The sequence below is a fragment of the Misgurnus anguillicaudatus genome, chromosome 24 (assembly GCF_027580225.2).
Source record: "Misgurnus anguillicaudatus chromosome 24, ASM2758022v2, whole genome shotgun sequence".
Classification (NCBI taxonomy): Eukaryota; Metazoa; Chordata; class Actinopteri; order Cypriniformes; family Cobitidae; genus Misgurnus; species Misgurnus anguillicaudatus.
In genome coordinates, this window is record NC_073360.2 from 10857780 (window position 1) to 10881868 (window position 24089).

At 40.9% G+C, this 24089-nt stretch overlaps 1 protein-coding gene across 11 annotated transcripts in view; it reads left to right on the plus strand.

The window, feature by feature from the left end:
• tenm4 (teneurin transmembrane protein 4) overlaps positions 1 to 24089 on the plus strand; it is a 287452-nt gene that overhangs the window by 139724 nt on the left and 123639 nt on the right. For 6 of the 11 annotated variants that reach the window (XM_055195958.2, XM_055195960.2, XM_055195959.2 and 3 more), the window contains 2 exons: positions 3629 to 3727; positions 4663 to 4898. In XM_055195958.2, the coding sequence (XP_055051933.1) occupies positions 3629 to 3727; positions 4663 to 4898 (335 nt within the window). Of the gene's footprint in view, positions 1 to 3341; positions 3417 to 3628; positions 3728 to 4662; positions 4899 to 24089 lie in introns of all 11 variants that reach the window. The other 5 variants (XM_055195961.2, XM_055195966.2, XM_055195964.2 and 2 more) reach the window with 3 other exon arrangements.

Sequence of the window (24089 nt, forward strand, 5' to 3'; positions counted from 1 at the left end):
AAAATGAATGTTAATTTGAATTTGCGGTGGGACAGTTAGCAACATAATGACTGATTAAACACCGTGGATTTTCCCAAACTTTAATCTGGACCAGGTATTCCCGCGGGGGAGAGAAACAGATGGCCACGCGAGCCGATCTGCGGCATGAGGAGAGTGACGGAAATCAAATAAATCAGTGACATCACACAAACTCCCACCCCCCTCCCTCCGATCTAAAAAAAGAGCGATCAATTATCTGAATCCCTCTGATGAAATTGGAACCATTAGCAATATCCACAAGGGCAGTGAAAGATGGTCTGTCATTTGGGCTTTAGCTAATGGCCTTATAATGGTACCCTCTCACAGCTTTTGTACGGCGGGCTGAAATGGATTGGATGAGTCCCTGGATGTGTAGGCTTACCGAACCCTCAGTGGATGAGAGCCAGGAAATGCTACCCTGTCATTGGCTGCTTCCGCGTGTTCATCTGTTGTCTGCGCCTGACTTATCTTCATTGTAAAACTTCAATTTACCTCCCAGTCGCGAAACAAACAAATGTACGGAGCAGGCCATGTGAAACAAGCATTTTCTCTTGTTGAATTGAAAGTGTTGAGCTTTCGTTCTGCATGTTGAAAGTTCATTTCTCCATTGCATCGTCTCAGTTTTACCTTATGGAACAGCGATCTCAGGGGCTGTGTAGCCGCTGCAGACTTGCTTACTGAATATACTGTACACAGTTTCTGAATGCTAATAACCTTCTGCTTTGGGAAACTCTTTTTTTTTATTGACAAAAAACAATCGTTTAGGATTAGTTTACCCAAAATAAACTTCTATCATCATTTATTCACTTTCATGTTGCTTCAATCCATAAAACGTCCATTCTTGGGAACAAGGAGAAGTTTTGAAGAATTGTAATGGTTGTTATTTCCAAGCAATTACAATGTATGGTACTTTAGCTTTCAAGAGCCGTCGTAAAGTACGATTAAAGACCTATGCCCCGCATCCCACGTCCTGTGAATTCATACATTACCCTATAGATTTCTGTAAAAAGCTATAATTTAAGTAATTGTTCACTAATAATCTACCTATCCACGGCGACTGGATTGTTAAGTCGGTAAGTGGCAATTGAAAAATATGAATTAATATTTCAGAGCAGTGATCTAAATTACTCTGTCAGAAAAAAAATGGTCAAAAAATATCCCTAGCTGTCACTGGGGCGGCACCCCACCAACAAGTACAGCGGGGCACAACCTAATGCTTTTTGGTTTTGGCTCAATCATAAAAAAATTGAGTTTGATTAATTATATTTTTACACAAGCATCACATACATCTTTGCTAGAAATGAACATTTGAAGTTTGTTTCTAGTACTTACCATTCTTGGACAATTACACCAAAAGTGCAAACGTTACAACTTACCCCATAGGTGGGGTTGATTGTAACAGGCAGGGGGTTAGTTGTTACACTGGCTGAAAAATAAGTTTGCAGGCAAATATTTCAATACCATTTCGTCTATATACTGAATATTGTTTGTCTATAATAGACAGGTATCTACACTATTCATCCCTCATCTAACCATAGTTCTATTATAAATGAATACAAATGTCAAAGTCTGATTTTCGCCATTAATTTCATTATGATTTCAATCTTTGACGTGACCTTATTCAGTCAATATTAAAGATATGAACACAAATAAATTTGACACAAAATTTTTGATAAGACAGGCACATTTATTTTGTTGGCAGCCAGCAATCATTTGTGTGTAGCCTATTTAAAACAACAGCAAGAATTACACTAACGTTAGCAGTTTTCATATTGTTATTGCTGAGGGGTTAGTTGTAACACAGTGTTACAATTAACCCCGCTGATTGAAAATATTTTCAAGCCTACCAAAAAAGTTGCTAAGAGTGACAGACATATTTCATAATGATGCTATGTTTTAGTCAACAAAACACTGATTAAGATGACATAACATTTTTGTTATCTTACACACCCAACTCAAAAACCGAAACAAAAACATATGATGAAAAATGTACTTAAATGCCATCAAAACACTCTTTCATCAATATTTCTATGGAAAAATGTTATTCCTTTCCATAAATTTGCGGGAGACTGTCTTTTTGCAGCGTGAAAACATTAGGGGGAAAACGAAATCGCTCAACCCTGTGCAACAATGTAAATGGTCCGTGTTACAATTAACCCTGCGTTAGTTTGTGCCCCACGCACCCCTACCTCAAAAGTACATATTGGTACCCAAGAGTGCATATTAGCAGCTCAAAGGTACTTATTGGTGCAAAATGTATGGTACACAGTGTTGGGGAAAGTTGCTTTTAAGAAGTAATGGATTACAATATTAAGTTACACCCAAAAAAAGTAACTAATTGCGTTACTTGTTTACTTTTCATGGAAAGTAATGCTTACGTTATTTTTTAGTTACTTTTCCGTTAGTTTTTCTTGGCTGAGGCTTGATGTCTTTCAGGCCTTGCAGGGGTTTTTATGACTGAAAAGTTCTGCATTTAGAAATTGCATATTTCAAAACAAAATTGTGGAGCTCTGGCCTGCCATCTCAGTTTCTGACTCAAACTATTCCCACACAGATGTGTACGCATAGAGGGCATAATGTGACTACATTTAGTTTAATTCAGTACATAATTTTTTTTAATCCTTTTTTGAAAAAATAATTCAAATTTTAATGTGTACATTTAAAAAGTAATGCGTTACTTTACTTGTTACTTCAGAAAAGTAATATTATTACGTAATGCACTTGTACTTGTACTTGTAATGCGATACCCCCAACACTGATGGTACATATTAGGACCTTTTTAAAGGTTACTTACTGCTCAAGTACCAGCCTGGGACCATTTTTGTCTGACAGATTCAGATTCAAATTTGGTTAAAAACAAATGCATTTGTTGAAGAATCAAACATTGTTTCTTATCCACATGAATGTCACAAATGTATCAGAGAGATTTTCAGGGAATAACAACTCAGTTTTTGTTCCTTACCCAAAGCTATCACGTTTTTAGAAGAATTGTACTGTGTAGATAGCTTTTTGGTGCTTTTGCATCCCCATCCATTTTAATTGCATGAAAACAGCCATTACAGTTCTTTAAAAACATCTTTCAGTTTCCTTTTCACAGCATAACACAAGTCGTACGCGTTTGGAACAACACTGGGATGAGTAAATGATAACAGAATTGTCACTTCAGAGCCAACTTTTCTTTAAAGCCATATTTAGCATAACCTCATGGGAAATCTGTCGGTATAATGTGTGATTCTTCTGAAAAGTGTTGTGTCAGCCCCCGAAACACAAAGAGCGTGCATGGAAAAGTAATGCCTTGTTTTCTTCCAACCACAATCATAAAGGAGCCAGAATACTCTAATGTTTATCAGAGAAGAACAGGACGCTTGCAGAGAGAGGCATGGGTCGTACAACACAAGGTACATGTGCGGTACAAGAGCGAGAACGCTCCTGGGACCGAGGGGGGAGGTTCCACGGGGCCGAAAAACGCACACACACAACACTTTAGTTCCATAAGGGTCTCTCTGTTTGTCCTCGTCGGCCGTTCACGCAAACTCACCAGTCGCATTTTTCTGTGTCTTCCTCTTGCACGTCTCACTTTCCATTTGTCCATCTCTCCACCTGTGTGTAGAAACATAGCAAAGCAGACATTCCTAGAGACATTACAGGACAACTTTATAGAGATGGACACACTGGCCACAGCTCGCCGTGACGGCGCTTACACCGACGGGTATGTTGCATGATCTGACCGCGGCTGCCGTCACTGGCGGAATCTGCTTTGCCATGCTGCATCGTGGTACCTGTGCACACTCAATTTTCATTTCATCACATAGCGTAACCGAAGTATACGCACCTAACTTCATGTAACCAAAGCTAACCTGTTTCATCACTTACTGTACGAGTTGCACATTTATTGACGATGATTGTAAATACTAACACTGAATGTGACTTATTAGCTCATTAACTGTTTAACAGGCCGAGCGCACATTAGATGAAGACGTGTCACCTATCGCATTCACAGTTAAATCACCAAATTCGATTATTGCATAACTATAAATGCATTTATTGTAGACGTTTTTTTATTAATTGGCTTTAAACATGAAAGGGTGACAATCTTCCACAATTTAGTGTGTGCTAGGTTTTAGAATTTAAAAGTTTTCTTTACTTTGTTGGGGTTGCGTTGTTCATTTCTGAGTGCCCCCTCATTTGGTCGGTACCGCACTTTTAACCTTGACAGCATTTTTTTTTTAATTAATGCCTTTACCTATTTGAAACTGTCCTCGTTGTACAACTAAGCTGTCTTCATAGTGTGCATCTTGCAATATCCTGACACGCGCCCTTAAGGTGAATTAGAAGTCACCACGATGGCTTGTATTAACAAGAAACCACCGTGGTTACTCGTGCTGTAAATTAAATCTGATATTGATTCAAAATTTCGATATAACGCAGCCCTCGGGGGCACAGTGCGTCCTGCTGGCAGGCGGCACTCAGAGGTGACTATGGCAACTGCTCAGAAAAGTGCTGTACCGATCAGTGCGGGGACACGACTCTTTACAGTCTACAGACACTGGTTAACATGATTACAAAACACACACACACACACACACGTACTGTCCGACCAATGTTTTCTGAACGTAAGCAATAACGTTTTCTGCGTCTCTCCAGACACTTTCTGTTCAAGCCTGGCGGGACTTCGCCCTTATACTGCACTACGTCACCCGGCTACCCCTTGACGTCCAGCACGGTGTACTCGCCCCCGCCCCGTCCCCTGCCACGAAGCACATTTTCGCGGCCCGCCTTCAGCCTGAAGAAACCCTACAAGCATTGCAACTGGAAATGTGCTGCCCTCAGTGCCATTCTCATCTCTGTCACACTGGTGTTCCTGTTGGCCTACTTTATAGGTAAGTTCACATTTTCTTTCTTATGAGAAACGTATATTGTAAATGAGGCATGACTTTATTCATATACAGTCATGGTATGATATTACAATCTTATATTAAAATCATGAATGATTAAAAGGTGTCTAATTTGGTAATTTTTGTTTTTATTTGTAAATCGAAAACTTATTTATTGTAAATAAGCCAACAAGTGTTGAGCAAGCAAAGAGTGTTTCAAAGGAGTGTTCATAAGACTGACATGACACCTTCATTATCATGACATGACACGTGTCATGAACATAAAGGAGAAATTTTTCAGTTTATGACAACTGTCATTAAGTGTCATTTGTTTAATTATGTCATTTTTAATGCAAAGATGACATTGTTTAAGATTTCTTTGTTATGATAACTTGACATAAACAAATAGAACATAACTTGTCATAAATCTGTCATAAACATGACATAGAAACATCTTTATTAATCTTCCTTAGATTTAATTGTTATTCTTGCCATGAATATAGCCTTAGAAGCTGATATGGCGTTAAAAAAGAAAGAAAGAAAGAAAGAAAGAAAGAAACATGACATAGCAGAATAATTATCAAACTTAAGACACTACCAAGCTTCATGGGTTAATATTACATTAAACTGTCATTTAAATGTCATTAAGTGTTAATACTCTGTCAAATAGTTTAATAACAGCATCATTAATATTTTTCTTGACCTCAACTACAGTGCTACAAATTGAAAATGTCAAAAAGTGTTATATAATATATATTATAATATGGACATTTTCTGACTAAGAAATAACTAACAAAAATTATATTCATAAAATTAATTAATTTAATGTAATTAACTGTTCCCTTTCAGTCGGTCACTACGACGTCACGTCGTGACCGACGAATTGGGAATTGGGAACCGCTTCGCGGGTGACCTATCTACTTCGAGAACTATCAGAAACGCCAATGAACTTGGCATGCAGGTATTTGCATAATGCCGGCGCCGCCCCGCCAGGTGCGTATATAAGGCGCAGGTGCATAATACCAAATCAGCTTTATTGCTTCGAAGCCGGCAGACATCTGCTCTCGAGAAGCTGTTGACTGATCTTCGTAGATCCTGTGCTGTGTGGGAAGAAAATATCTCAGCTTGCCGAAGTTGGTTGGACAACGACACCTCAGCGGAGGCTCGCAGTGTTTTTACTCCACCCTTTCTCTCCCTCTCTATCTCTTCATTTAGGATTTAAGTTCGAGTGAGTGCGTTTGCCTCTCCCTGTGTGTTTCACCAGCTCGCACAAAAGAGTGATTTCCCTAAAAGAGCAGCACGTTTGAGCTTTGTGTCTTTTTAAAGACAGCCACTCATTCGTGTCACGGTCGGGGTCGTCTTTTTAAAGATGGATTTCCGTCCGTGCTCCGTTTCTGGATGCGGTGTGTTTATCGCCCCCCAGGATGGCCACAAGCGTTGTCTCTCGTGTCTGGGGCTCCAGCACGCAGAGGCAGCGTTGCGTGATAGTTCATGCCCCGTCTGCGAGGGCATGACTATAGCGGATTTGCGGAGACGGGTGTCGTTCCTCCGGAAACGGCCCCCGCCTTCCCAGTCTGGTGCTGCTAAGGGCGCAGCTACCAGATTGGCGAAGGATGACCTCCGTATAACGGTGCTGGGTCGGTCTGCTGGTTCGTCCAGTAGCTCCCAGCGCCCTGATCCGTTGCCAGCGGAGGTCCCGATGGAGACGAGCGGCCCGTGTTCTACGGTGTCCTCGCGCTCTGTCGAGCCTCCACCTGACGCGATATCCACCGTAACGTCGGAGGGGGGGTTGTCAGCCTCGGACGTCGATCCGGATCCGCTCCCGCCTTCGGGCCAGGTTGCGGTTTCTGCGTTCGACCCTGAGATGGCAGCCATGCTCGCTCGGGCGGCGGAGGCGGTCGGCTTGGAGTGGACTAAACCTCCCCCACCTGAACCGTCCCGCCTCGATGATTGGTTCTTCGGGGGTGCCAGGGCTTCTCAGTCCTCGCCCCCGGTGCCTTTCTTCCCCGAGGTGCATGAAGAGCTGACGCGGTCGTGGAAAACCCCGTTTTCCGCCCGGAACCGGCCGTATCAGCCTTCACCTCTCACCTCTCTCGAGGGTGGAGATGCCAAGGGGTACACTGGTATCCCGTCAGTGGAGCGCCCGGTCGCGATGCAGTTGTGTCCGGACGGTGTCGCTTCCTCCTGGCGGGACCAGCCTACTCTCCCCTCACGGGCCTGTAAGCAGTCTTCGGCGCTGTCCGGTGCTGCTTACAAGGCTTGTGGGGAGGCAGCCTCTGCCCTGCATGCCATGGCATTGCTGCAGGTTCATCAGGCTAAGGCTCTGAGGGATCTGCACGCGGGAGGTCACGACTCGGCGGAGTTCTCTGAACTACGTGCGGCTACTGATCTGGCGCTTCGTGCGACCAAGGTCACCGCACGCGCCGTCGGGCGTGCGATGTCTACCCTGGTAGTCCAGGAACGCCATCTCTGGCTGTGTCTGGCGGACATGAAGGACGCTGATAAAACCCGGCTCCTGAATGCTCCGGTTTCCCAGACCGGCCTGTTCGGCGAGACGGTCGAGGAGTTTGCGCAGCAATTCTCCGCGGCCAAGAAGCAGACTGAGGCCATCGCTCAGATCATGCCACGTCGGAAGCGTCCTGCGCCTGCCCCATCCACGTCGGCGCCTCAGCCTGCTCCTCGCCGAGGGCGTCCTGCGGCGGCCGCCTCCGTTCCTCCCCGGGGCTCTTCTAAGAAGCGAGGAACCGGTCGTCAGCAGCCCGCCCCGCCCGCTCAGCCCGCTGCAAAGGGTGGTAAAAGAAGATCAAAGCGGCCCTGAGACGGGCGACCTAGAGATGGAGGGGATCGCTCTTCGGGAGATGGTGAAGGCACCACTCCCCCCACCGGAGGAGGGCCGGTTGGGGAATCTTTTGTTTCATTTTTCTGTTCCGCCGACTTTTCAGTCGGCACCCACAAATCCACAAAAAGAGCGAATTCCACTTCCATCTCTAGGTCTTCAGATGAGCTCCGGAGATACGAGAGGGCTCATAACCCCCCCTCGTTCTCCGACTCATCAGAGGAGAACGAGAGCGACGCACGGGCTCATAACCCCACCGCGCTCTCAGCCGGTAGGAGACAGCTACGGGCTCATAACCCATCGTCTCCCTCCTCCTTCGCCAGAGGGTGCATCGAGTGGTGTGAGGTGTCTTCAGCAGAGCCTCCCTTACTCAACCACCCAGCAACGGACTCAGGTGAGTGTTATCACACACAACACTGCTGTCAGTGCGGCCGTTACGCACACACCGGCGATCACCTCCGTTGCGCCCGCCGCGGGTACACCGATCGTGCCTTTAGTCCCTCTCGCACGGTATCTGGGGGCGTGGGAACAGCTTCCCAGCCCGTCGCGTTGGCTTTTACGCACGATTCGTCTCGGCTATGCGATCCAATTTGCCCGGCGTCCCCCCAAATTCTCCGGCGTTCGTTTCACTACGGTGAGAGCTGCCGATGCGCACGTCCTCCGTGCGGAGATCGCTGTCTTATTGGCGAAAGACGCGATCCAGCCGGTCCCTCCAGCCGAGATGAGGTCGGGGTTTTACAGCCCTTACTTTATTGTACCCAAGAAAAGCGGCGGCTTGCGACCGATCTTGGACCTGCGTTCGCTGAACCGTGCACTTCACAGAATGCCGTTCAAAATGCTGACGCCCAAACGCATATTTCCATGCATTCGTCCAAACGATTGGTTCGCATCTATCGACCTGAAGGACGCGTACTTTCACGTATCGATTCTCCCCCGACACAGGCCTTTTCTCCGCTTTGCGTTCGAGGGGCGAGCATACCAGTACAAAGTCCTCCCATTCGGGCTCTCTCTGTCGCCCCGTGTATTCACCAAAGTAGTGGAGGGGGCTTTGAAACCCCTGAGAGAGAGAGGTGTGCGCATTCTCGCGTATCTGGACGATTGGCTAATAATAGCTCAAACACGTCAGACGCTGTGCGATCACAGAGATTTAACTTTAAAACACCTCGCTCGTTTGGGTCTTCGGGTCAACTGGGAAAAGAGCAAGCTTTGCCCCGTGCAGAGAATCTCTTTTCTCGGTATGGAACTGGACTCGATCGATTTGACAGCTCGTCTAACAGAAGCGCGTGTACAGTCGATTCTGACTTGCCTGAATACATTCAAGAGCAAGAGCGCGGTCCCGCTGAAACAATTTCAGAAGCTTTTGGGGCATATGGCAGCAGCCGCAGCTGTAACTCCGCTCGGACTGCTTCATATGCGACCGCTTCAGCATTGGCTTCACGATCGAGTCCCGAGGAGAGCGTGGCTGCGCGGCATTCACCGTGTTACCATTACACCTGCGTGTCGTCGCACTTTCACTCCGTGGTCAGACCGTGCGTTTCTCCGAGCCGGTGTGCCTCTGAGACAGGTCTCCAGGCATGCGATAGTATGCACAGATGCGTCAGACACGGGGTGGGGGGCCACGTACGATGGGCTTGCGGCTTCGGGGGTCTGGACGACACCCCAGCTGCATTGGCACATAAACTGCCGGGAAATGTGGGCTGTATATCTTGCGCTCGTCCGTTTCAGCAACGAGTTACGCGCAAAGATGTATTAGTTCGTACAGACAACACTGCGACCGTGGCGTACATCAATCGTCAAGGCGGTTTACGCTCGCGTCACCTGTCGCATCTCGCCCGTCACCTCCTCACTTGGAGTCAGAAGAATTTGAGGTCTCTTCGTGCCATTTACATCCCGGGCACGCTCAATGTAGAGGCGGATGCGCTCTCTCGGGCTGCGCGTCCCGGCGAATGCGACTCCACCCCATTGCGGTTCAGCAAATTTGGAGACGTTTCGGCAAAGCGCAGATAGATCTGTTTGCTTCCCCAGAGACGACCCATTGTCGCCTGTTCTATTCACTAGCCGACGACTCGCTCGGCGTGGATGCATTGGCACACAGCTGGCCGCGAAACATGCGCAAATACGCGTTCCCTCCGGTGAGCCTCATTGCGCAAACCTTATGCAAAATCCGGGAGGACGAGGAGAGCGTGCTGTTGGTGGCACCGTATTGGACAACCAGGAGTTGGTTTCCAGAACTCTCTCTCCTCGCGACAGCCCCTCCGTGGAAGATTCCCCTGAGGAAGGACCTTCTTTCTCAACAAGACGGCACATTATGGCACCCGCGCCCCGACCTGTGGAACCTCCATGTGTGGTCTCTGGACGGGGCACGGAGGATATGAGTGATTTACCGCAAGAGGTATCTAACACTATTGCTGCTGCGCGAGCGCCGTCTACGAGACAGGCTTACGCGCTTAAATGGAACCTGTTTGTCGACTGGTGTTCTTCCCGAAGTGAAAACCCCCGAGAATGCCCGATTAGTGTTGTGCTTTTATATCTCCAGCGTCGTTTGGAGAATAGGCTGTCACCATCCACTATTAAAGTCGATATCGCTGCGATATCAGCTCACCATTCACCCGTAAACGGTAGAACAGTGGGTCAGCACGACCTAGTCATTAGATTTCTCAGAGGCGCTCGAAGACTGAATCCTTCGCGTCCCCCCTCTATTCCTCCTTGGGACCTGTCCTTGGTGCTGAAATCACTCCAGGAAGCCCCATTCGAGCCTCTGCATAGTGTGAGTGTTAAATTTCTTACAATGAAAACATTAACACTCCTTGCTTTGGCTTCTGTTAAGAGGATAGGGGATATTCATGCATTTTCGGTCGATGAATCGTGCCTTCAGTTCGGGCCGGCTGCATCCAGCGTAACACTGAGACCCCGGCCCGGCTTTGTGCCCAAAGTTCCCACCACTCCTTTTAGAGATCAAGTGGTGAATCTCCAAGCACTGCCTTTGGAGGAGGCAGAACCAGCCATGGCTTTGTTATGCCCTGTTCGTGCACTACGTGTGTATATAGACAGGACGCAAAGTTTTAGGACCTCAGATCAGCTCTTTGTTTGTTACGGTGGTCAGCAGAAAGGAAAAGCTGTCACCAAGCAGAGGATGTCCCATTGGATTGTGGATACTATAGCCCTTGCATATCAAAAGCAGAATGTGCCTTGTCCATTTAATTTACGTGCCCACTCTACACGCAGTGTGGCATCATCTTGGGCACTGGCTCGCGGTTCCTCGCTAACAGATATTTGTAGAGCTGCAGGCTGGGCGACACCTAATACGTTCACAAGATTCTAAAGTGTTCGTGTCGAACCGGTTTCCACTCGGGTTCTTTCTACTAACTAGTTAAGAATGCCGAGGGTCGGCTCGTGTGTCGGCTTGGAGCCTCTATTTTGGTGCTGCACATTTGCACCATTATGGAAGGCCATCGGGGCAAAAACATCTAAAAAACTGTTTTTGCCTCTCCTCCACCGCCCTGATAGCTGGTGTTGCGGAGCATCCGCTGTCAACCTATCACTGATGTATTCTCTGTAAACCTGTGTAGGCTAGGCGTCCACATTTGTCCCCTACGTGGGGTTCATTTGTGTGTATAGTCCGTGGGGTTCTAATCCTCCACGTTTTTCCTTAGCAGAGCCTGCTCTGCACCTCTCAACATACCATGTATTGTTCAGAGACTTTTTTTGAGCAACCTGTCGGTTGTTTCATATATTTATGTCATCCATTTAACCTTCTTAGGGGATGGCTTCCGCAGTGTTCTAGCTCCGCTCAGTTTAGACGCTTCTCCCAGTTCGCTGCTTCACTATCGTGGGTTAAGGAACAGGTAGTGACCGGCCTTCTGCATTTTGCCTTAGGTTCCGCCCCTTTATGTGGAGGGCGGAGGGCTTTTGCAGGCACTGGAAGGGTTCAGCTGCAGTGGCGTTTTGGTAGGGATTCCCAATTCGTCGGTCACGACGTGACGTCGTAGTGACCGACTGAAAGGGAACGTCTCGGTTACGTATGTAACCCTCGTTCCCTGAAGGAAGGGAACGGAGACGTCACGTCCCGTCGCCACAGTTTGCTGTTCCATTGCTGTTCAGGCCGGGCACTGTTGCTCGGCTTCTCAGCAATAATATAGCTGATTTGGTATTATGCACCTGCGCCTTATATACGCACCTGGCGGGGCGGCGCCGGCATTATGCAAATACCTGCATGCCAAGTTCATTGGCGTTTCTGATAGTTCTCGAAGTAGATAGGTCACCCGCGAAGCGGTTCCCAATTCCCAATTCGTCGGTCACGACGTGACGTCTCCGTTCCCTTCCTTCAGGGAACGAGGGTTACATACGTAACCGAGACGTTTTTGCAGCAATGGGGACCCAGTGCTACATGGCTTAACCCATTAATGTACTGTTTTCATTTAATGATAAAAATATAGTTTTATCAATTTTAATTAGTATTATTATTTTTATTATTGGATGATTGATTTTATTTCTCTAACACCTGGAGGAAACATTATGAACTGAAGAATATTTATGACGATGTTATAAAACTATATGACAGAGTATTAAATCTTAATGACATTTTAATAAAATAAATAATATTTGTAGCACTGTAGTTGAGGTCAAGAAAAATATTCATGACGCTGTTATAAAACTATATGACAGAGTATTAACACTTAATGACATTTTAATGAAAGAAATAATATTTGTAGCACTGTAGTTGAGGTCAAGAAAAATATTCATGACACTGTTATAAAACTATATGACAGAGTATTAACACTTAATTACATTTTAATGAAAGAAATAATATTTGTAGCACTGTAGTTGAGGTCAAGAAAAATATTCATGATGTTGTTATAAAACTATATGATAGAGTATTAACACTTAATTACATTTTAATGAAAGAAATAATATTTGTAGCACTGTAGTTGAGGTCAAGAAAAATATTCATGACACTGTTATAAAACTATATGACAGAGTATTAACACTTAATGACATTTTAATAAAATAAATAATATTTGTAGCACTGTAGTTGAGGTCAAGAAAAATATTAATGACGCTGTTATAAAACTATATGACAGAGTATTAACACTTAATGACATTTTAATGAAAGAAATAATATTTGTAGCACTGTAGTTGAGGTCAAGAAAAATATTCATGATGTTGTTATAAAACTATATGACAAAATATTAACACTTAATGACATTTTAATAAAATAAATAATATTTGTAGCACTGTAGTTGAGGTCAAGAAAAATATTCATGACGCTGTTATAAAACTATATGACAGAGTATTAACACTTAATGACATTTTAATGAAAGAAATTATATTTGTAGCACTGTAGTTGAGGTCAAGAAAAATATTCATGATGCTGTTATAAAACTATTTAACAGAGTATTAACAATTTTTAATGACAAATTAAATTTGTCTCACTGGTAAAAAAAATGGTTAGTTGTGTCTTGGTAATGTCAAGTTGTCATGACAAGTTATGATGTATTGGTTTATGTCATGTTGTCATAACAAAGACATCTTTAACAATGTCATCTTTGCATTAAAAATGACATAACTGAACAATGACACTTAATGACAGTTGTCATAAATGTGCATTAAATCTCCTTCATGATCATGACACGTGTCATGTCATGGTTATGAAGGATTCATTACGTCATGTCTTATGAACACCTCTTCAAGTAAAGTGTTACAGAGAGTTTAATACGGCAATTTCATGTCACCTAGTGTCCCAAAACTATATTTATTTTGGGGAAGCATATTAATAATAAAAGACAAACAAAGTGAGGAATAAGTCCTGCCCTTTGTCTGAAATCGCATACTGTGACACTAGGTACTGAATTAGATGCAGGACCGTTAAAACAGCAGGTACTATATAGTATCAATATGGATATTATGAATGAATTCAGGGGTACTACAACCGCCATGTGACATATGTCGTCATAGCAACAAGTTAGTCGTTAACTGGAATGGCGTTAAACAAACGCAATTTACCCAAGGGGGACAGCTGTTTAATATATATTTATTTGCATATGAATAGAGCCGTGTTACCGCTTTTGAACATTTTTGAATGAAACAACGCCTCTCCTTCTTTTTCTCCATTGGATATCTCCTGTCCCGGGGGCTCACGAATGAATTCGGACATACTACTCGCCTACTGCTTTTCGCCTACTATATAATATGGAATTAGGCGGTTTCTGACGCAGCGATTGTCTTGATTTGATTTTTCTGCATTGTTAACATTTCGTATTTTATTGGGCTACTAAGAATGGTTATCTATCCACTATCATGTGTTGAAATAGCATCACTGTTAGTAGTTTTGCACTGTGTTCAATAGGCAATGCCTATGAGCATACCTGAAGCCTGCTTTGATAGACACAATGTTACAAGGTGTCTGCTGGTAATTCTGCTATGCTTTTCCAGTAATCCCACGAATCCCAAGAAAATCCAATGTAAGAAGATGAGAGCGTGTCAGTTTCGAATAAGTGTTGGTCCATGCCTGCAAACATAGATAAAAAATAACAGCATTGTCCCAAGATTTTATATTGGATAGCTTTAAATGGATTTGAATGACTACCTAGAATGAAAATTCATTAGAATGTAAAATCAAATTATATTTTATCGAAGAAAGGTAAAGAATTTCTTGCATTGACATTTGCACACGGTTGAAAATTGAGATGCGAAAAGCCAATCCCAGAATGCACTGCAATGAGCTCATTGAAAAAATAAAGATGATGGATGAGTACAGAGAATAGGTGGAAAATGAAATGCTGCAAATATATTTTATTCACTATTGAAAGCATGTAAAAAATAGTTATTCTTTTAAATTAAATTGACATTTGTGAGTGCTGTGTATTTATATTTCTGTTCGATTAGAGCGTTGACATCAAGTCGGAGCTCCCGGAGTGCTATTTACATCTTTATTGATTTGACAGATCCAATGCAACTTACAGTGTTAGCTGGTATTTGAACCAGATGAGCTACAGGGCTATCTATATGGCACACAAGGTTTGCTGTCTATTTAGAGTTTACCAAATCACTTTTGAAACAGAGCTACCGTTGTCTAGATTAAGTTTTTAAATACTAGTCGATAAACCCTTTGCTTGAAGTTATGTGGTAGCCGGTGGGCAAGTTTAAGTCTGACCTTGTTATCAGAACAGCAAAGGCCACAAAGCCGATAGATCTTAATCACTTCATGTAATTACAGACACCCCAACCCCCTTTTAAAATCAAGCTCATCTCCCCGTGCACCTCAGGTAAACACGCTGGGAAGCTTAGATCACCCTGAGAATCTGGGATTTCAATCAACAACAAGGGGTCACGTTTAATTAAAAGCTGATGAGGAAATATATTTAATTTCAAGTGCAATTAATTATCTAGGCCTGTAATTGGAAACTCTAGCTGTGTTGTCTAATGAACCCAATTAAATCTCCTGACAGATGTTTTCACTTGCGCGCTTTTGCCGTTTTCCACTTTTCTACAGCAACAACTACTTTCTCAGAAAGGGTGAGATCAGGAGTTTTGTGCCATTTTCTCAGTGGTGGCAAACTCATTAAAAAGGTCATTATGTCCTCGGCGTCGGAAGGTCATCAGCTTCCCTCCGCGTTCATTTCTTCTCGTGCTGGGCCCTGATCGTGCCGCCCGATGCGCAACCTCAGTCAGACAGGCTTCACTCCACCTATTTGTTTAAGAATTGCAGCCGATTCGATGTATTTTCATATTTTTCCTCAACCAAATTATTTATACTGTATATTTGTCGCAATCAAACAACAGGCTCAATCGTAAGATTCTTACATTGAGTCAAATTAGTGAGAAATGTCAACAATGATTTATATATTTAGTCAAATAAGTAGAAAATTTACTGTGGCAAGTGGCCAGTTCAAATTCTGGGAACACCATGGTATTGGATTGTTTATGGAATACTTTGGATTTGGAACGATTGTCTGTGTTTACAGGTTAGCATGCATTTGTGTCATAGCAAAGTTACAGGATTCGTGAGATTGTAGCCTAAAATAAAATGAGGTGCTGAAGGTGCTTTAACCTAAAAATGGATGACCCTGTTACAGGAACTTTGAAAACGACACTTAGGGCCGGTGTCCCAGACAGGGTTTAGATTTATCCAGGACTAGACCTTAGTTATATTAGGACATTTCAGTTGTTTTTACAAATAGTGGCACTGATGTATTTTAAGAGATGTCAGCGCAAGCTGTTTTCTGCTGAGACAATTCAAACATGCATTTTAACTTGGGACTAAATTTAACCCCTGTCTAGGCAACTCTTTCCCTACCAGCGTTTTTTATATACTGTATATATTTTTTTTAATTGCCAGCCAGCACCAGCATTTTTTATGATTTTCACAAAAGTTTAATGCCTTCCAGAAAATGTTCTGCAATATATTAACATACAATATATCAAATGAAAGAACAGACCCTCTGCTTTTAAAGAGCACCTATTGTCCCATTCACGTTTTTACATTTCGTTTGGTGTGTAAGTGTGTATTAGTACATGTTAACGATATGCAAAAGGTGGAAACCCCAAAGTAAACGATGATGCGAGTTATCGTCTCCAACGTAAATCTCTTTTCTTGGACTACAACAAACACACAGATTGTAGGCAACAGTTTACTTCCTGGGATTGGTGATGTAGTAAAGACTGACATTATCATAATTCCTCCCGCTTCAGACTCACAGCCTGTAAGTTAACTCCTGTTGCATTGCATTGCATTGTGAGCGAATCTTTCAAACATGGTAAGGAGCATTTCATTTCCTGCTGACGTCAGAGGTATTCAGACCAATGGCAACATACAGATTAGCTGGCCAATCAGGGACACAACGCTTTTCAAATCCGTGCGTTTTAGAAAGAGAGTGAAATATGGAGCTACAAAAATGTACGGTATATGGAAAATAATGTTGTTTTTTTATCATAAACCACGTGAACACATTGTATTATACGAAATACACAAAATTACATAGGATTTTGTTTCTTTGCTAAAAACAATCTCTATTTGTTCTTTTTTTATTACCTCTCAAATATGGGGAGGTGTTTTAGAAAATACCAAATTTAAAGCAAAAAACTGAAAAAATTGAATTTTTGTAAAGATCTTTTGATAGAAATCATGATCGATTAGTGATGATCAAAACATACACAGAGTTTTTACTGTTTTTGGATCAGTGGATGATTCAGTGTTTTATAAGCTGGGTAAGAGTGCCACCTAGTGGATAATAGCAGAAATATGGATACCGTTAAATCTCGTCATTTGCAGGAAAGGGTTTTCTTTTAATTACATAACTCGTCAATGGCGGGGAAAGAGTTAAAGGGATAGTTCACCTAAAAATTTTAATTATTTTTTCACTAGCTGCATTTCCATTACCTTTCAAATTGAAACACTGTAATTTTGCATAAACTCCCATATTTTATAAAAAAGTTTTTATGCTTGAGTGAGTTTTTTTTTAGGCAATTCGAAAAAGGAATATATAGCAAAACTGCAATTAAAACAGTTTTTTTGCATATGCAGGTCAACTGATGTGCATAAACTCGCATGAACCATCTTTAACTCTTTCGCCGCCATTGAGGAGTTACCTCGTCAATTAAGAGAAAACACTTCCCTGCCAATGAGAAGTATTTTCGGCTTTCCGTAATACCACTATTTTCCACCTGGTGGTCGCAACGTATAAAACCCAGAAGTATCGCCCTAGGGCAAGCAGCTGCATATCCATGTAAGTTTTGAGTATCACTCTGAATCTTATCTCTAATAAAAGTCCTTCACAAAAATTTAATTATCTCAGCTTTTTGCTCTAAATTTGGTGTTTTTGACAACCTGACCTCAGTAAATTTCCGTGTTATAGTCACAGAATATTTTGCTAATTTTTCTGTGTACCACAGAATTTCTTTTTCAGTCAGTTTCGCGTATTGGTTATTCAATTGTTTTTCCTATTTTCTTACCATTTTTGCGTGGGTTTTGGGTTAGAACGACTTTCTGTAACATAAACTTATCCTAACCCAAACCCAACTTTAATGTCATTTTTTTAAAGCAGAGGGTCTGTTCTTTTATATTTAATTAATTGTATGTTTATATATTTAAAAAAACATTATTTTCTGGAAGCCATTAAACTTTTGTGAAAATCATGAAAAATGCTGGCACTGGCTGGCAACTTTTAAATAACGCGAAAGAGTACAATATGGCACGGTACGTTTGGATGGAGGGCTAAAGTTTTGTGCAAATCTTTAATAGATACGCAGCTATTTACTCACCATCACGTTATTCCAAGTCCATATGACTTTCTTTCTTCTGCAGAACACAAAAGAAGATATTTTAAAGAACACTGATTACCAAAACAGCTGACTTTCACAGCTGACTATTTCTCAAAATATCTTCAGTCGTGATCCACAGAAGAAAGAGCCCCATATAGGTTTTAAACAACATGAGCATGAATAAATGTAACCCTGCCTGTGAAAAGATTTGAAAATAATAAGATTAGAAGCATCAAAGTTTAATTTCAGTATTTGACGTGACCCTTTTCAATCAGTGTTAAAGACATCAATGTTATATTATCACAGATATTACATTATGTAGGATGATATGTAGAAAACTTTGACTTTAGCTCAGTTTTCACAGGCAGGATCACAAATGTTGACAGATTTCTTTTTTTTGTGCACTATTCCTTTAACACCAAGCTCACCCAGAAGCTTTTACATTTAAGTGTAGCTTGATTTTAGATTAAAATGATTGTTAAGTTGTTTGGAAGTATGCAGCTGCAACAAAGTGGTTTTATCGGGTGATTCTCTACACACACAAACCGGAGCGAAGATATTAGTCACTCCTGACAGATTCTGCCCAGCTTCAACGTGAAAGTGATAAATGGCTTGAGACTTTTTGATCTGCTAACTTGCTGATGATGTGCTTTTCGCTGCCTCTCATTTATAGACAGCGGTCTGATCGTGAAGCGAGACCAGAGGAGGCGCATAAAACAAGAGGAGGTTCCATTGGGAGTTTCTGTGAAAAGATGAGGCACTCTTGACTAGGAAACGTAACATTTAAGAGCGCTCTCAAAGGTCTTGCTATTTTGAATGTGGATTGATTTTAACACCCACGTGTGTTTATAACTACTTGGTTAAATCCATGTGTGATGACTGTACAAAAAAAGGAAAAAAAGAACGGATGTAAAAGAAAGAATAGGGCAAAAAAGGGTGATAAGAGACATTATAGATTAACTGTAAGAAATCTCAGCTGTAAAACACTGAATTAAGCCATCACACTTCAGTTCTAATTGAAATAAACACTTAGCTGAAGTGATTCATATCTGGCTTGTGAAATAACAAGGACACTTCTTCAATCTGTTATATTTTTTATGTCACCTCCATTTGCAAAAATTGCCTAGCGCTTGTCTGTTATGCTACTTGTGATTGAATTTTTTTTATTGTAGGTACCATAGCTTGAAGGGACACTCAACTTTTTTGAAAATATGCTCATTTTCCAGCTCCTCTAGAGTTAAACATTTGATTTTTTACTGTACACAGTGCCCGAAAATAGTCCCCTACTATTGCAAGTTACCAAGGGGACTATTTTCAGACACAACGTAATATCATTGCGCCTGCTGCAGTCATTTTACTGACCATGATTATTACGCCAAAATGAGAGTATAGTTCCTAGACATATCGGCCTAGAAAATCACAACTTTACATTTTCTGTCGGTCTTAGTACACGATGTAACTAGAGAAAAGTCAAGTATTAAATAGGAAAAATATTTTTTAGTGCAATGCTAATGGTCTAATCAGATTCAGTGGATTATGCTAAGCTATGCTAAAAGAGATCAGCTGAATGGATTCCAAAACAGGGAGCTGGAAAATGAGCATATTTAAAAAAAAAGACATAAAAGAAAATAGCTGCAACATTCATAGCGTTTTTGTTTTATTTATTGAAGGTGCCATAGTAAAATATGTGACGTAAGCGAAAATTGCCGCAAATTTGTTGCATTTTAGTTTTATTCATCGTAAGGTGCCATAGTTAAATATGAGACCATAGAGAAAATAGCCACAAATTCGTTGTGTTGGTTTATTTGTTGTAGGTGCCATAGTTGAATATGAAACGTAAAAGAAAATAGCTGCAACATTTATATGTTGTTTGTTGTGGTTTATGGACTTGTGTCTACAATAAAGCTTTATATATATATATAGAGAGAGAGTTTTTGTTTTATTTATTGAAGGTGCGTAGTTGAATATGAGACGTAAGAGGAAATTGCCGCAAATTCGTAGTGTTTTTGTTTTATTCATTGTAAGGTGCCATAGTTAAATATGAGACAATAGAGAAAATGTCAACAAATTTGTTGCGTTTTGTTTTATTTATTGAAGGTGCCATAGTTAAATATGTGACGTAAGAGGAAATTGCCGCAAATTTGTTGCATTTTAGTTTTATTAATTGTAAGGTGCCATAGGTAAATATGAGACCATAGAGAAAATAGCCACAAATTTGTTGCGTTTTTGTTTTATTTGTTGTAGGTGCCATAGTTGTAGTTAAATATGAAACGTAAAAGAAAATAGCTGCAACTTTCATAGCGTTTTTGTTTTATTCGCTGTAAGTGCCATAGTTGAATATGAGACCTAAGAGGAAATTGCCGCAAATTCGTAGCGTTTTTGTTTTATTCATTGTAAGGTGCCATATTTATATATGAGACAATAGAGAAAATGGCAACAAATTTGTTGCGTTTTGTTTTATTTATTGAAGGTGGCATAGTTAAATGTAACGTAAGAGGAAATTGCTGCAAATTTCTTGCATTTTAGTTTTATTCATTAAAAGGTGCCATAGATAAATATGAGACCATAGAGAAAATAGCAACAAATTTGTTGCGTTTTATATTTATTAAAGGAGCCATAGTTGAATATGAGACCTAAGAGGAAATTGCCACAAATTCGTAGCATTTTTGTTTTATTCACTGTAAGTGCCATAGTTAGATATGTAACGTAAGAGGAAATTGCCGCAAATTTGTTGCATTTTAGTTTTATTAATTGTAAGGTGCCATAGGTAAATATGAGACCATAGAGAAAATAGCCACAAATTTGTTGCGTTTTTGTTTTATTTGTTGTAGGTGCCATAGTTGTAGTTAAATATGAGACGTAAAAAATAGCTGCAACTTTCATAGCGTTTTTGTTTTATTCGCTGTAAGTGCCATAGTTGAATATGAGACCTAAGAGGAAATTGCCGCAAATTCCTAGCGTTTTTGTTTTATTCACTGTAAGTGCCATAGTTAAATATGTGACGTAAGAGGAAATTGCCGCAAATTTGTTGCATTTTAGTTTTATTAATTGTAAGGTGCCATAGGTAAATATGAGACCATAGAGAAAATAGCCACAAATTTGTTGCGTTTTTGTTTTATTTGTTGTAGGTGCCATAGTTGTAGTTAAATATGAGACGTAAAAAATAGCTGCAACTTTCATAGCGTTTTTGTTTTATTCGCTGTAAGTGCCATAGTTGAATATGAGACCTAAGAGGAAATTGCCGCAAATTCGTAGCGTTTTTGTTTTATTCATTGTAAGGTGCCATAGTTTAATATGAGACAATAGAGAAAATGGCAACAAATTTGTTGCGTTTTGTTTTATTTATTGAAGGTGGCATAGTTAAATGTAACGTAAGAGAAAATTGCTGCAAATTTCTTGCATTTTAGTTTTATTCATTAAAAGGTGCCATAGATAAATATGAGACCATAGAGAAAATAGCCACAAATTTGTTGCGTTTTTGTTTTATTTGTTGTAGGTGCCATAGTTGTAGTTGAATATGAGACGGGAAAAATAAGCTGCAATATTCATAGCGTTTTTGTTTTATTTATTAAAGGAGCCATAGTTGAATATGTGACGTAAGAGGAAATTGCCGCAAATTTGTTGCATTTTAGTTTTATTCATCGTAAGGTGCCATAGTTAAATATGAGACCATAGAGAAAATAGCCACAAATTCGTTGCGTTTTTGTTTTATTTGTTGTAGGTGCCATAGTTGTAGTTAAATATGAGACGTAAAAAATAGCTGCAACTTTCATAGCGTTTTTGTTTTATTCGCTGTAAGTGCCATACTTGAATATGAGACGTAAGAGGAAATTGCCGCAAATTCGTAGCGTTTTTGTTTTATTCATTGTAAGGTGCCATAGTTAAATATGAGACAATAGAGAAAATGTCAACAAATTTGTTGCATTTTGTTTTATTTATTGAAGGTGCCATAGTTAAATATGTAACGTAAGAGAAAATTGCTGCAAATTTCTTGCATTTTAGTTTTATTCATTAAAAGGTGCCATAGATAAATATGAGACCATAGAGAAAATAGCCATAAATTTGTTGCGTTTTTGTTTTATTTGTTGTAGGTGCCATAGTTGTAGTTGAATATGAGATGAGGAAAAAAGCTGCAACATTCATAGCGTTTTTGTTTTATTTATTAAAGGAGCCATAGTTGAATATGAGACGTAAGAGGAAATTGCCGCAAATTACTAGCGTTTTTGTTTTATTCGCTGTAAGTGCCATAGTTAAATATGTGACGTAAGAGGAAATTGCCGCAAATTTGTTGCATTTTAGTTTTATTCATCGTAAGGTGCCATAGTTAAATATGAGACCATAGAGAAAATAGCCACAAATTCGTTGCGTTTTTGTTTTATTTGTTGTAGGTGCCATAGTTGTAGTTAAATATGAGACGTAAAAAATAGCTGCAACTTTCATAGCGTTTTTGTTTTATTCGCTCTAAGTGCCATAGTTGAATATGAGACGTAAGAGGAAATTGCCGCAAATTCCTAGCGTTTTTGTTTTATTCGCTGTAAGTGCCATAGTTTAATATGTGACGTAAGAGGAAATTGCCGCAAATTTGTTGCATTTTAGTTTTATTAATTGTAAGGTGCCATAGGTAAATATGAGACCATAGGGAAAATAGCCACAAATTCGTTGCGTTTTTGTTTTATTTGTTGTAGGTGCCATAGTTGTAGTTAAATATGAGACATAAAAAATAGCTGCAACTTTCATAGCGTTTTTGTTTAATTCGCTGTAAGTGCCATAGTTGAATATGAGACGTAAGAGGAAATTGCCGCAAATTCGTAGCGTTTTTGTTTTATTCATTGTAAGGTGCCATAGTTAAATATGAGACAATAGAGAAAATGGCAACAAATTTGTTGCATTTTGTTTTATTTATTGAAGGTGCCATAGTTAAATATGTAACGTAAGAGAAAATTGCCACAAATTTGTTGCATTTTAGTTTTATTAATTGTAAGGTGCCATAGGTAAATATGTGACGTGAAAGAAAATAGCAGCTAAATTCATTGTGTGTTTTTTTTTGTAGGTACGATTCTTGAATATGAGACATACGAAAACGTAGCAACAACCTTCATTGCGGTTTTTAGTTGTAGGTACCATAGATGAAGACAAGATGTTTGTCCAGAAAGTGGCAAAGATGCTGCACACCAAGATATAAATATTTATTGCATCTTTTTTAGTTATAGGTACAACAGTTGAATACGAGATGTCTGTCTAGAAAGTGGCATAGAGGGCTGCACACCATAATGTCTTCATGAAGGGTGTCAGAGTAATTAGACGCCTAATGAGAGGACTGAGAGCTGCCGTGTTCAACGCTCATCCATTCAAGTGTCTAAGAGGAATTAATTAACCATATGCTTGCTAATGTCTTCAGTCCATTTTGTGATGGATTGGCAAGAATCATTTCTTAAGCCAGGACAGCCCTGTCCTCATAGATCACAACATCATCCTTTTTTTCTGACATGGGATGAAGAATATTTGGTATTTATAGAGCGTATGGTCTATTTGATTGTTTTTCGCTTCTTGGGAGGTCTTGTAGAGGTTTGAAGCACAGAAGTGGAGAGGTAATGAGCCTTGTGTTTTTTTAGACAGAAGCAGTAGTTGGTTCAGGCTTTCTGCTTTCTAATTGGCTTGCACAAATCTGCCAAAATATTCTGCCAAAGTAAAGATCGCAGGGACATTGTGCGTCCAGGCTTGGACTTGCATTTCCGCACGGCTGCCGTTTTACTCTCAACAGGTCGTGGGGTCTTTTCACTTGCCGTTCCGGCGGGACCCTCATTAAAAAACACCGAGCTTAGACAGCTGAGAGAGAAGAAAACAGTGAGTTTGGATGATGGAAGAGTTTGGGCCAGGCAGAGAAACATATTTCATAAGCTGGACCCTTCCCAACGCACTCTGGAAATCACAGATACCAGGGTAGGAAGGAAATAAATCATAATGATGTGCCATGGTGGGGGGTAGCCACGATGTGTGAGGCATTTTACATCAGAGTCGGATGGGAAAAGTTGCAAAGGGGCCAGATGGAAGATGGGACTGTGAAGGAGCAATTATTTGAAGGTTTTGGAACGGTATCCCGT